At 47.6% G+C, this 14,871-nt stretch overlaps 1 protein-coding gene across 1 annotated transcript in view; it reads right to left on the bottom strand.

The window, feature by feature from the left end:
- Window positions 1-8,927: 8,927 nt before the first annotated feature.
- Window positions 8,928-14,871, bottom strand: part of BCO1 (beta-carotene oxygenase 1) — a 29,449-nt gene continuing 23,505 nt past the window's right edge. The window contains exons 9-11 of the mRNA XM_020903710.2: window positions 13,169-13,263; window positions 11,752-11,863; window positions 8,928-9,661 (exon numbers count right to left, since the gene is read on the bottom strand). Coding sequence (XP_020759369.2) covers window positions 9,456-9,661; window positions 11,752-11,863; window positions 13,169-13,263 — 413 coding nt within the window. The 3' untranslated portion in view covers window positions 8,928-9,455. The remainder of the gene's footprint in view (window positions 9,662-11,751; window positions 11,864-13,168; window positions 13,264-14,871) is intronic.

The following is a 14,871-nucleotide window of genomic DNA, read 5'->3' on the forward strand; positions in this document are numbered from 1 at the left end:
CCCCACAGCAACCATTGTGAACTTGACCCACTGCAGAAATCACAGACCCATTTCCTCCAGCAGACCAGCAGAAACAGTCTAACCCAACACAACAAACCCTGGCAGCGTCATCCAGGGACGTCTCGCCCTCCCAACTCTGCAATCATCCAGATTCCAGAAAGTTTATCCTTCAAAAACGGCCAAAGTCAAACCGTCCATTTCCTTCCCAGACTTCGGCAAGTCTTGGTGGAGGTGAGAATTGAGGTTATCTGTGTTTTAGAAATCAGGATTGCCAGTGTGTTGATAGAAGGGTGTGGAGAACAGGGATAATACACAGGTTACCTAGAATTGACTGGCGGCACCACAACCCAGGGCCTTCGTTGTCGTGAAAGATCCTCAAGATCTTTCGTCAAGATCGATCGTCATGCTCGTCAAGATCGAGCATGAGAGATAAGAACTCGACTGGCAGCTGAGGGAGACTCGGTAAGGCGTTAAGTTTGTCTGTTCATTCAGCACTCGTTTATTAAGCGCCCACTACATGCCAGGCCCTGTTCCAAACACCCAGGAAACATCTGAGACTAGAACAGAAAAAAACCCTTGCCCTGAGTGTAACCTCTGAGCTTACATTCTCGTGAAGGAGATGGACAAATACCAATAAGCATAATAAATAAGTTAATTTTATAGAATTCTAGAACACAAAAAGTGCTACAGGGAAAAAGAAGTTAAGCAGAATAAAGGCATCAGGTGTGTGGGGGTGATGGAGAAATCAATTTGCAATGTTAAACTACATACAGGAAATCTACATTGAAGGTGACATTTGAGAAGATTTGAAGGTGAGAAGACCACACGCATCTTGAAGCCCAGATGATGCCAGTGAAAACAGTAAGTGGTTAACATTCATGCATTCACTCACCAAATATCTACTGAGAGCATTAACAGCTAGTTGCTTGCGGTAGACTGGATAAAGGCCCCCAAAGACACCCGGGTCTTAACCCCTGAAACCTGTCTATGTCTGTCAGCTATATGACAAAAGGGACTTTTCGGATGTCAGGAAGTTAAGGATTTTAAAACAGGGAGATGGTCCTGGATTATCCAGTGGGCCCTAAATGCAATCATGGGGGTCCTTATACAAGGGAGGTAGAGGGAGATTTGACTTTATAGAAGGAAAAAAGTGAGGTGAGGATGACAGCAGAGAGAAAAAGGTGGTGGGAGGCGGGACCACGAGCCAAGGAAGCTGGAAAAGGCACCCTTGCCTGGAGACTTCAGAAGGAAGTTGCCCTCTGACACCTTGAACTTACTCCCATAAGACTTGTTTTTGACTTGTGACCCCTAGAACTGTAAAGATAGATCTGTGTTGTTTTATACCACCAGGTTTGGGGTGATCTGTTGCAGAAGCCACAGGAAACTAATACAGCACTGTTTTATTTATTTTTTTTCCCATTTATTTTTATTAGTTGGAGGCTAATTACTTTACAACATTGCAGTGGTTTTTGTCATACATTGAAATGAATTAGCCATTGATTTACATGTATTCCCCATCCCAGTCCCCCCTCCCACCTCCCTCTCTACCCGATCCCTCTGGGTCTTCCCAGTGCACCAGGCCCGAGCACTTGTCTCATGCATCCAACCTGGGCTGGTGATCTGTTTCACCCTAGATAATATACATGTTTCGATGCTGTTCTCTTGAAACATCCCACCCTCGCCTTCTCCCAGAGTCCACAAGTCTGTTCTATACATCTGAGTCTCTTTTTCTGTTTTGCATATAGTGTTATCATTACCATCTTTCTAAATTCCATATATATGTGTTAGTATACTGTAATGGTCTTTATCTTTCTGGCTTACTTCACTCTGTATAATGGGCTCCAGTTTCATCCATCTCATTAGAACTGATTCAAATGAATTCTTTTTAATGGCTGAGTAATATTCCATGGTGTATATGTACCACAGCTTCCTCATCCATTTGTCTGCTGATGGGCATCTAGGTTGCTTCCATGTCCTGGCTATGATAAGCAGTGCTACAATGAACATTGGGGTGCACGTGTCTCTTTCAGATCTGGTTTCCTTGGTGTGTATACCCAGAAGTGGGATTGCTGGGTCATATGGCAGTTCTATTTCCAGCTTTTTAAGAAATCTCCACACTGTTTTCCATAGTGGCTTACAGCACTATTTTAGACGAGGATATAGTGAAGAACAAAACTGATGAAAATCCCTGCCACGTGGATCCCCTGGTCACTCATTCTGTGCCTGGCACTGGCCTGTGTCTTCGATACGTAGCATTCTTTTAATGATCACATCTATCTGAGGAGATGGCTGCTATTTGAGCTGAGACCGTGTAACTTGGAGACCCTGTTCTTTACCCGCTGGAGGGTCTTCTGCTTATGCCCGATTAGACTGCCTGTTGTATGATAATTATTTTGGGTGTGCTAGTGATATGCTTATGTCATATCTGATGCCACTGGTCACTCTGGGTGCCTGGGACACGGTCCCCTTCTTCTCTCCCCAGACCATGAGTAAGGCCCCTCCCAAAGACAGGAGGACCAGCAACAAGTAGCATCCTCTGCATGAACTGCCCCAAACGGCCCCCATAACCTGCGTTACATCAGATGGTGACAACTCAGAGGCAGGCACTTCTTCTAAGGGCTACAGGGACATTATTTCATCCTCACTGTAGCTAGCCCTGTGAGGTGTGTTCCAATGTCACCCCCATTTCACAGGACAGGAACCAGAGGCACTGGGAGTTTAAACAACTGATCAAAGGTCTTATGATTCATAAGGTTTGGGAGCCAAGATTCAACCTCTTAACTGTTTTTAAGGCTCATCAGCAACAGAGCTAAAACTTATTGAGCAACTTCTGTGTGTCAGGCAACCTTCATTTAAGTTTTGCAACTCTCTGAATGAGGGACATGTACTGTCTCTGTCTTACGGATGATGAAACTGAGGCGTCATCAGGTTTCGAGAGGATCAAAACCTAGGCGGTAAGGCCGGAGCCCCTGTTCTCACCTCTGCGCTGTCCTTTAATTACGCACCCACTTTGTCCCAGGCACTATACGAAATCCCGAGGGTGATGCAGTGAATGAAATTAGGACAACAGAAGTAGTGGTTAAGCAGTTTGACTTAAGGGTCCCGGGAACCACCTGCGTGATCTTGGGCAAATCACGTAAGTGTTTTGAGATTCAGTTTTCTCACCCATAATGTGAGAATGGTACCAGGACCGAGCTCAGGGCTGCTGCAAGGACGATGTGAGAACCAGCACCTGTAGCTGTCAGTACATGCCAGCTGATGTTTTACTGTTGCTACCAGTATAATAAGCTCCATTTCCGCCCTTAACTAGAGAAGAAGCACAAACAGCGTAGCCATCACTGTCCCTCCCACATTAACTCCGATGATAATTTAAGGAACCCTGAACTAGGCGGAGACCTCCTGCCTGTCCAACCCGAATGGCAGACTAAAGACAAGATCAGGGAACCCGTGCCTTCCCCTGGTCCCAACCTGCTGGAGGGGTCAGCACCTCAAGGAACACCAGTCACCCTCAGCCCTCCAGGAACACACTGGACACCCTTAAGGAAAGAAAGTGCTAGAAAATCCGACCAGGGCATGTGGTTCTGAACTGAACATGCATATGCTGGAATTTCCTGGAACTTTGCCAGGCCTCAGAGGTGAAGATGGAGGAAGACGCTACATCTCCACTGACTGAGGCTTCCATCTTGGCTTCCTTGGCCCTGGACCAGGCCTTGCTGGCATCAGCAGAGAGCTGCCCTGCAGTCTCTTCCCATTAGTTGAAGGAAACCTCTTCTAGGGAATGGTGGAGGAAAAGGACATACTTTTGTTTTCTCTGTGTAGATTTATCAACCCTAAATGGTGACTTCTATACTTGGACAATTGTATATCTGAATGCAAAAGAATGAAGCGGGACCCCTAGCTCACACTGTCTACAAAAATTAACTCAAAATGGACCATAGACCTAAATATAAGTACTAAAACGATAACATTCACAGAAGCACACATAGGCATACATCCCCGGGACCACAGATTCAATAATGGTTTCTTAGATACAACACCAAAAGCAGAAGAAATTAAAGAAAAATTAGATTAAACTGGACTTAATTGAAATTTTAAAACTTTTGTACCTCAAAAGGCACCATCAAAAAAGTGAAAAGACTGCCCAAAGAATGAGAGAAAATATTGCAAAGCATATATTTGAAGAGGGATTTACATCTACAATATATAAAGAACTCTTAAAACTCAATAATAATTAAAGAAAAAAAAAACTCCAAATACCCCAGTTGAAAAGTAGCAAGTGATGTGAGAGGATATTTCCTCAGAGAAGATACACAAATGGCCAATTAGCACGTGGAAAGATGTTCAACATCATTAGATGTTACAGAAGTGCCAATCAAAACCACAATGAGATACTACTTCATTGTATCTAGGATGACTAAAATAAAAACAGCAGAGAATAACAAATTAGGGAGGATGTAGACACACGGGAACTCTCAGATGCTGCCGGTAAAACTACAAAATGGTGCAGCCACTTTGAAAAACAGTTTGGCAAATCCTCAAAATGTTAGACATATTCATCCTAGGAGCCAACAATTTCATTCACTTAAATTTCACAATTTAAGAGAAATGCAAACATACGTCCACATTAATAACTTGAACATGCATGTTATTCATGACAGCCAAAACCAGGAAACAACTCAGATGTGTCTCAGCTGGTGAGCAGATAAACAAAATGTGGTTTGTTCATACAATGGAATATTATTTATCCACAAAAGGAATGAGGTACTGATTCATACAACAACATAGGTGAAGCTCAAAAACATGCTAAAAAGTCAGTTACCAAAACACGCACATATGGTGTGATTCCATTTATATCAAAACACACACACATGGTATGATTCCTTTTGTATGAAATGTCCAGACTAAGCAAATCCATAGAGAGAGAAAGTAGGTTTGTGGCTGCCTAGAACTGGGTAGGGGAGGGGATGCAGAATGAGGGGTGACTGCTCTTGGGTATAGGATTCTTTTAGGGGTGATGAAAATGTTCTAAAATTAGACAGTAGTAATAGTTACACATATTGAATATACTAAAGGCCACTGAATTGAGTATTCTAAAGGAGTGAATTTTATGGTATATGAATTAGATCTCAAAATGGCTATTATTAAAAAAATTACTATCAGTCTTCCATTGTCCTTGAAGAAGTCATCAGAGACTTCTCTTTAGTTGATGCCAGTTCCACTTCGTACCTGAGTATGGATAAACTGGGGTCCTGGCTGAAACTTGTCTTTTCTGTCCATCTTCTGTGCCACGGAAGCTCTTGGTAAATGTCTACCCCAAGTTAACCAAGTTCTCTCCTGACTCCAAGCCCTTTTCTTTATCTGCTTTGCCCATTTTGCCTGGTTACCTACTACCATCCTTCACACGTCAGCCGTCTCTGGCTCCAAGACATTATTAGGGGTCCCTGGGGGTCCCTTTTTTGCTGGTATTCCAAAGATACAGAGCATAAGAAAGAACAGAGGAAAGGAAGAAGGGAGGATATGAACCAAAATTTTTCCGCATGCACCTACTCTTTTTCTTGTTTGCTGAGAAGGTTGGATCTCTCAGCCCTGTAGCCACGGTGACCATTTGAACCTCTTAGATCATAGAATGGCTTCTCAGTTTCCTATGGATCAACCAAAACTTTTAGCCTTTTAAAGAACATCCAAACCTTGTTTTTCTACTCTTTGGCTCAGAAATCCAGAGTTGGGAATCTAGCCAATGCATGTGTGCTCAGTCACTCAGCTGTGTCCGACTCTTTGCACCCCCATGTAGCCTGCCAAGCTCCTCTGTGCATGGGATTTCTCAGGCCAGAAAACTGGAGAGGGTTGCCATTTCCTCTTCCAAGGAATCTCCCCAACCCAGGGATCGAACCTGCATCTCCTCCTTCTCCTGCATTGGCAGGTGGATTCTTTACCACTGAGTCACCTGGGAAGCCTAATCTAGCCCCCCCCAAAAAAAGACACTAACAAGAACCTGAATAGAGAGATGTGGGGTGGACCCTAGAAATACACACATGAGGTCACAGATCTTGTGTCAAAATGTCCACCTGCAGGCTGGTGCCTATCATACCATGTCCCAAAGATGGAATAATTTGCATCCATTAGAAGAATTTAGTGATCTGGGAAAAATACTTGTATAGTAAGTGAAAAAAGCAGGTTATAAACTGGTGGGTTATAAACCTATTGCCAATATGTAAACTGTGCATCAATTTTTTTTTAAATGGGGGAAATATACACCAGAAGGATTTCAGGGGTTTTCTTTTTTTTTTAACCTTAAACTTTTTATTTTGTATTAGGGTATAGCCGATTAACGATGTCGCGGTAGTTTCAGGAGAACGGGGAAGGGACTCAGCCATACATATACGTGTATCCATGCTGTCCCCAACCCCCCTCCCATCCAGGATGCCACATAGCATTGATCAGAGGCCCATGTGCTGTCCAGCAGGTCCTAGTTGGTTCTGGGGTTTTCTTTTGGTAATGGGGTTATGGGTATCTTTTCATTTCCTGGTTAACAACACGAGGGGTTCTACAATGAATATGTATGAATTTTACAATCACAGAAAGCAAACCCCCTTAATTCTCTCTCTTTCCACTGCTCTCTCCCGGGGAATTCACTCTGCACCTGCTTTGTTCATCAACCCACCTCTAGCTCCACACCCTCATTGGGAGCTGCACCCTCAGCATCTTGCCAGGTGCTCCTGAAGGCCGCTCAGCACGTCCCTCCTGGTCCCCAGGAGGAAGGCAGGCTGGCTCATCCCCACCTGTCCCAACACAGGGCTCCCACATCCCTCCCCGCTGGCCGTGTGCAAGGAAACTCCAGCCTCCTGTTGGTGCTTGACCTCAAGAATCCACTTCCAGCTGCAGCAGGCGGCCCTGTGTCTGCACCTGGTTCTTACTCCTGGAAGGAGCCTGAAGAGCAGAGGCCCTGGTTTTCACCCTTGTTGGAGGAACAGGAAGTCTGTGGTGACTTTTTTGTCTGCATGTCCTGATTTGCCGTGAAAAAGACTTCTCTCGGCCTTTTTTTTCTTTTCTCCTGGACATTTAAAAACCATCCAAACTGCCTCTAAACAGAGTAAGAAGTGATCAAAGGTGTTTTCATGTAACCTGGACCCGCAGCTATCTCAACAGTCACTCCGATGCTTGGTGACTTTCAGAGGAAATGAGTACAAGTCAGTAATGAGAATAGAGCTGGAATGCACTTATATTTTTTGTGAGTTGATATTCCCTGGTAGCTCAGTTGCTAAATAATCTGCTTGCAATGCAGGTGACCCTGGTTCAATTCCTGGGTTGGGAAGGTCCTCTGGAGAAGGGATGGGCTACCCACTCCAGTATTCCTGCATGGAGAATCCCCATGGATAGAGGAGCCTGGCGGGCTACAGTCCATGGGATGCAGAGAGTCGGATATGACTGAGCGGCTAAGCACCTGTCCACATACACATCTCCCTTATTCCTGGGGTGGAATCAAATTAGAGAAAACCTGGAAGGAAAAAGTTAGTGGGTCAAACATTTGCAGGCTTACCACGCACCTGACACATCCTTAGAGCACTTGTGAAATACTGTGGCTTTATCAAAGCAATAAACAAATCCCCGGTGATTTTTCCTGCAGAACTTCCTGGTCACGCGTTACACCCACATGAAGCATAACAAGGAAGGCTCCCAGGGTAAGACAGACGGTCTCGGGTTCAAGAAAGGACCATGCGTCTTGGCTCCTGCTGCCTTTGGAGCTAATCACCCTGAACTGTGAGTGAAACACAGGGGAATTCAGGGTTGAGATAAATCAGACGTCCTACCATTGACCTTTGGTGTTTTTGAAACTGAGAAGAAAAGACATGGTGTGCCAGGCTTCCTCATCGGTCTGGTATTTCACCTGTCTTCCTAAGCAAGGCAAATAAACCACGACATACTTTTTTTTCCATGTAGAACTGCGCCCTTTTTTCATGGCTATATCTGGGTACTGTTTGGCAATGAGAATTGAGTCAAATAGAGGTGGGGAAGCATTTTTTAAATACCACTCTCTTCTCAAATATTTAAAGTAAACTAATGAATAGGTGAGAGACAGGTCCCATCTGTCAACTCTTTTCTGTTCCTGCCACCCAAATGCAGGCCCCCATTACACGTTTCTTAGGCTACCATGGTTGACATTTTCTCCCAATACATCTTATCAAGACTGGAGATGCTGAGGTCCCCAGAGGAGAAGCATAGATGGCCTTCATTCTGCTATCCCCAAGGTATGTTTTATTTATTTATTTTGCCATCCCCAGGGTTTGGGTTTTTGTCTGATGGACTCCATGAGCTGAGCTGAAATGGAAACGCTGGGATGGTAAATGGGGTTTTGAGGGAGCAACAGGGGAAGAAAGAGAGACCAAGGATGGCTGGAAGAGGAAACTGGGGCGTCATCATTGGTCTCCATGTGAACCACCTTCCTTGTTTTCCTGGGAGACCTTCAGTAAAATATGCATTTCTTTTTAAAAAAATACCAATTTCTTGTTGGTGTATTACGGAGTTGGATTTCTTTGTTGGCAGAATTCATTCATCCAACAAATATTTAACTGAGAGCCTGATTTACCAGGCAGTTTTCTAGGTGCAGAGGGTAGAGTAGTGAATAAAATACACCCAACAGAGGACAACTTGGATGAAAACAAACCACATGGATGGATCTCCAGGGAGTACTCTGCTGAGAGGACCCCTGCCCTGTATGACTCTGATGCACCTCACCGCCCTCGTTCCCAGCATCAGGCCAGACAGGACTCAGTCCTGGATTCCAGCCCCTCCAGGCCCTCCTGCAGTGGGGACCCCCACACCAGCCCACTGGTCCGCTGGGTGTACCATGAGGCACCTGTCTTTGCCTCTGATTCTCTGCCTTAGAAGATCTTCAGAGGAAGAAGCCATGTAAATGATAAAATAAGGTCTGGAAGGGCTTTAAAGTTTTCTTTTACATTATGCCATGCCTTGCATGGGATGACCACAAAGCACATGCCTACTGGGCCAGCTGGGTGAGAAAGCTAGAATGCATAACCCGGTCCACTGGAAAGCGGAGAGAGAGGGAGGGGAGAGAAAGGTGGGGAGAGGGGAGCGGTGATAAATGTTTCTGTGTCTCTTCTCCAATGCGTCACATGTGCCCATTCTAGGGACAATGATTATTTGACAATGAAGTTTCTGATTCATGCTCATGGTCTTTGTATTCACAGAAGGGGACTTTATTACAAGGGCTAGAGCTAATCAATTAATACTTGATTGACTTTCAAGCAAGGTCCTCGTGGCCAAAATGAAAGAAAAGATACCGATAAGCTCTGTTTTCAGAAGGTCGACTCAAAGCAACGCAGAAAGAATAAGTGCAAAATGGAATGACGGACCACTTCTCCTGCACCTCGCCCCGGGGCGGAACCAGCCTTGAGCCGGGCAGAGCTGGTCCCCAGGACCAAAGCCTCCAGGCTGTGTCAGGTCTGTGGGGCCGGCTCCTCCTGGGAAGGGGCCTGCTTCCCCGGGTCCCAGCCTGCATCTGGGATGAACAGCCCGTGGATATCCAGGTGCATCTCCACATCGACGGACGCACGGGCCAATTCCGTAAAAGTTCTGGCATCGAGAACCAGCAGAAAAGGCAACTTCTGAGGATCGGTAGAGACAATGGCCGATAAAATAATCCCTTTGGGGAAACAAAGACAGACACTTTGTAAAAGTGCATTCTTGCCTTGCACCTCGTTCAGCCGGGGCTAAGTGTCTCAGCTCTGTCTCCCTGTCCTTTGACTGTACCTAATCGAAACAAAAGGGAAGTGAATTTGATATCCTATGTGAGCTGTTGGCTGGGCCCGTACTCTCACCTTTCTGAGCCTCAGTCTCTTCATCGGTAGAGGGGGCATAATCCTCCCCACTCTCAGGGGGCTGCTGAGAGGACCTTTCAGGGTCAGTCATGAAAGCACTTTGTGAATCACTGCACGTTCAGAAGAATGGCTGTTTTCCTACTATTTAGAAATTCCAGTTACATCAATCAGCTTCAGCACTGCACTTGAGCCTAAACTCAGGCCAGCTGCATTCAAGTGGCATTTGAATAAGTCCAATCCACCTCATGTGTGTGCAGCTTTCCCCTTTGTGAAATGAGAACAGTCTAAATATTCACTCTTAAAGGGACAGAGGGCTAAACAAAATAGAGCAATAAGCTTCCAGCAAATATTCCTGATTCGTCCTGAGGCCTCCCGGGTTTCAGAGTGGCTGAGCAAAGCTGAGGTCAAATCAGCTTGGACTGAAACTCTCCCCTGTATATACTGGGTGTGCAACCGTGGGTAAGTGACCTCACTCTCCGAGCCTTTCCTCTGGTGGAATGAAGACAAGGCTGCTCCCTCCCCACAGAATGTGCAGGGCGTACAGGCCCAACCCAGGGGGAGGCCAGCCTCGGCAGGAGGTGGCACCAACTGTCCCCCACCTTAGAGGTGACGGTGACACGGGTCACTGCCTGGCATGCTGCGCTGAGGAGATCGATACGAAGACTCGCCCAGGTAGAAAACCACTCCCTTCTCGCCCGAGGGAAGCAGCTGGCAGGCTCAGTGGGCAGTCTGCCCTCCCCCCAGGTGTTGGCAGCCCCACCCAGGCTCCTAGTTACCCTCCTTGGCATCCCCAGGGGGACAGGCAGGGCATTTCTGGGGAAAATCAAGGAGGGAAAGGAACTTTTGGTCAGGTGGAAACCTAGAGGAGAGAGGAATCCCGCGAGCTTTTTGAGGGGCTCCCTGGAAAGTTTATGTGCTCAGAGGAGTTACAAGTTCTGACCCAGCCACCGTAATGAATTTTAAAACCAAGATTCCACACTCTGGGCCAGGGCAGTGTTGCTCTGTGGAAAGGAAGTGGGCTTTTGTGTTAGTCTCCCCGAAAAGGAGGTCTCGCCTTCTGCCCTTGGGAGATAACGCCCGAGTCCTTGGACTGTTGGTCTGAGGAGAGGGTCTTTGTTTACCTGAGGCTATGCCATTCAACCCGGCCTAGCAAAGTGATTCAGGGGAGGCCTTGGGCCACAGGGCTTCTCAGGAGGCACTAGTGGCAAAGGTCTCACCTGCCAAGGCAGGAGACATAACAGATGCAGGTTGGATCCCTGGGTTAGGAAGATCCCCGGGAGGAAGGCATGGCAACCCACTCCAGTGTTCCTGCCTGGAGAATCCCATGGACAGAGGAGCCTGGTGGGCGACAGTCCATGGGGACGCAAAGAGTGGGACACCACGGAAGCAATTAGCACTTGGGCCACAGCCGTCAGCGGGACCTCCAGAGGGGCGAAGACCGAAGTCCACGCGGTCCGCGCGCCCACGCCCCACACAGGCTCCGACCCCAGGCTGAGGGAGCACCCCCTGGTTGGCCGCGCTCCGTGGGGGTCGTTGGGGAAGTGGGTGTGGTCCGTGGCTCCCGCAGGGAGGATCACCGGAGACTCGACCCACGGGACTCTCCCGGATCCCATCCCAGGCGTTTTCTCTTTCAGCCTGTGCCCTTCCGCTGAGATAACCCCTCACCACGAGTGTAACAGCTTTCAAGTGTGTTCTGTGGGTGCTCCTACTGAAGCTGCGGGTGGGCTTGGGGACCCCTGAACTTACAGCTGATGTCAGAAGTGGTGGGGGGGACCGCTTTGCGCTCAGAGCCGCCTGGACTTCAGAGCATGGCTGCACAAGCTGTGTGGTGAGGGCGGGGTCCCCGCCCCAAACGGTGTCTTGGTTTGAGGGGCGACCACAGTGCAGCAGGCGGGGTGCACTTCCCGGGCCTTACCATCATCCTCGTCCTTGGCACCCGGCGTGGGCACGAACAAGGGCTCCGCAGGCCAGCATTGTGCCTCTCCCCACTCCACGGAGGACTTCGTGAGAATGTCATATTTTATTATCTGCGCATGCAGAGGGGAGAAACGTGAAATGAATGGTTGCAGAGCGGGCTCATTCTCGGCGAATAGGAAGGCATCAAGGCCCCAGGGAGGGGGTGAGCGCCTCAGATGCAGACCTCACACTAGCAAGCATAGGCCCCAGATGACACCTGCCTCTGGACAGTGCAACAGCGGAAAGGAAAGCAGCTCCTTCCTTCTCCGACTTTAAGCTAAGGTCCTCCTGTCACCGCAGAGCTGATACACATACTGAATTCTTTAAGAAATAAGAACCCTGGATTTATCTGGTATTGGGCACTATATTGCAATTTTTATACATATCAGATAATCTAACATATTCAACACCCAACCTTTAAAGCATAACACGCCTCTTTATTGTTTTCCAAGCTGAGTCCTGGGCCTTCTCTCTGTCTCTAATAAGCCTCTTTCCCTCAGGGTGTGGGATTAATGGGGAGTGACTCGGGGCGTGTGGATGGGTGTGTGGGAACCTTAATTTTTCTCATTGTGTATTCCTGCACTGCTTGCGTTTTTAAAAAAAGATTTTCTATTTTCTTACTAAAAACTGAAGCTACTAAGGAAAAGTGATGTCTGTATAGCACTTAGCATGGTTCCTGGGAAACAGCAAGTGTTCAACAAATAGCAGCTTAAGAACCAAAATATGAACTGCTGTGCTGAACACCTGAAACTAACATGTCATTGTAAATCAACCGCGTTGTTGTTGTTGTTTAGTTGCTAAGTTGTGTCCGACTCTGTGACCCCATGGACTGTAGCCCACCAGGCTCCTCTGTCCATGAGATTTCCCAGGTAAGAACACTGGAGTGGGTTGCCATTTCTTTCTCCAGGGGATCTTCCGGACCCAGGGACTGAACCCTCGTCTCCTACATTGGCAGGTGAATTCTTTACCACTGAGCCACTATACTTGAATAAAAAAAGTTTTAAAAGCAAAATAAATCCTCCAAGTTTCAACTCTACCTTGTCTGTTTGAGACAATGAGTTCCTTGAGGGCAGGAACTAGGATCCTCCTGTTCATTTGCTTTTCCTGGGTGCCTAAGCTGGTGCTCAATAAACATACACCTGATAAAGAAATCAATGGATAAACTCCGGCCACCACATCTTACCTGAGTGAAGCCCATTAGGTGCAGTTCCTTCTCCTGGATGCTCCGTCATCGCTTCCAGCATATTTTGTCCCAAACCGACCTCACTCTCTGACCTACCCCCACCCCCAAGGGGACTGCAGTCCTGCCCTCCCTGAGAGCTCAACTTTGCAGACAGACATGACCAGCCCAGGCTGCCACCCCCAGGGACCAGTACCTTGGTTGGGATGGGGCTCCACTGGACTCCAGCAGCAAAGACATAGCGGTATGGCTTCCCATTGTGGGCGTAATTGATCCGAGGCAGTTCTAAGCCTGCAGACAGACGACACAGCTGACAGGGCCCCCTTCAGGAGGGCTGGGACCACCGCCCTTCGTGGCATCCTATCTACAAAAATGGCTCCCAGGCCAGGATCCCTGAACTTCACTCAGGCCCTGAGTTGGATCAAGGGTGGTCAAAGGGCAGGAGGAGGGAACCTCAGATAATTACCCCAGCTCTATTAGAAGCTTTCAGAGCAAGGTAAGATAGACCTTGGTTTTTAAGTGTATAAACATCTTTAATTATCCAAGATAGAAATCAAAGAGAATTGCATGATTAAAATCAGAGGTCACTGCAACTTTTTAAAAGCTCTTTTAAAAAAAAGTATGTGCATGCAAATGTATGTGGGTGTGAACAGAAACTTCTGAAGCATGGAGGAAGCATCAGTGGGGAATATTTAAATAAATCTAATGAAGTCATATAATAAAAAGTAATATTTACAAAGAATTTTAGTAACATGGGGAAATGTCCCCATCATAACATTAGATGTAAAAGGCTGCTTAGAGAATTATCACCACTATGTTATAAATGTAGAGGAAAAGTTTAGAAGTGCTGCTAGGGTGATAACTTGCTTATTGTGGCTCATAGTTTATATTGTCCATTCTAAGTTTCTCATGTGAAAATTTCATTATATCTATTACTTTTGTAATCCAAAAAAGCCTTCAAATGTCATCCATGTCCATGTATACATATTTACATATGTCTGCTGTGTCAAACAGAGAAGGCAGTGGCACCCCACTCCAGTACTCTTGCCTGGAAAATCTCATGGACGGAGGAGCCTGGTAGGCTGCAGGCCATGGGGTCGCGAAGAGTCGGACACGACTGAGCGACTTCACTTTCACTTTTCACTTTCATGCACTGGAGAAGGAAATGGCAACCCACTCCAGTGTTCTTGCCTGGAGAATCCCAGGACGGGGGAGCCTGGTGGGCTGCCGTCTGAGGGGTCGCACAGAGTTGGATACAACTGAAGTGACTTAGCAGCAGCTGTGTCAAATTAAATTTCTAAGTCCCCCTGCCCTGTGGCATGGGGCAGCGATGTGGGCAGTGGGCCCCTGGAGCCCTGCCCCTCCACTCCCCAGCCGTGTCCTGGACAGGCCTGTTCACTCCTCACCAACGACCTGAGCACACCCTGCCCTGAGCCAGGGGCACAGGCCCTGCTCCACGGGCTTCTGTTCTAGGACAGTGGTTCTCAGTCGGGTCGCAGGCCCCGGACGCTGCTCAACAGCCTGCAGTGCCAGTGCCGCCCCCTCCACAAGGACTGACCCCGCCCCATGTCCTCAGCGCTGGGCTGGGGAGGCTTGCTCCGGGGGCTGTGGCTTCTCTCCGAGGGGGTTCACGCTCTGCGTGAAGCACAGCCCTTCTGAGGCCCAGTTTTCCCCTCTGGCCGGCAGAGGTGACAGCACCTGTTCTGCAGGTGTTCGCACGTGCCCGGGTAGAAATCCGCACATGCTGTGCTGCCCAGCACGTGGCGGCCTCGGAGCTGAGGTTTCCTCAGGGTGCAGGCCCTGTAGTGGGGTTGCTGGGCCATATGGCAGCTTTATTCCTAGTTTCCAAAGAAATCTCCATACTGTTTTCCATAGTGGCTGCATCAGTTTACAGTCCTC

Source organism: Odocoileus virginianus, chromosome 20, assembly GCF_023699985.2.
Source record: "Odocoileus virginianus isolate 20LAN1187 ecotype Illinois chromosome 20, Ovbor_1.2, whole genome shotgun sequence".
NCBI classification, from domain to species: Eukaryota; Metazoa; Chordata; class Mammalia; order Artiodactyla; family Cervidae; genus Odocoileus; species Odocoileus virginianus.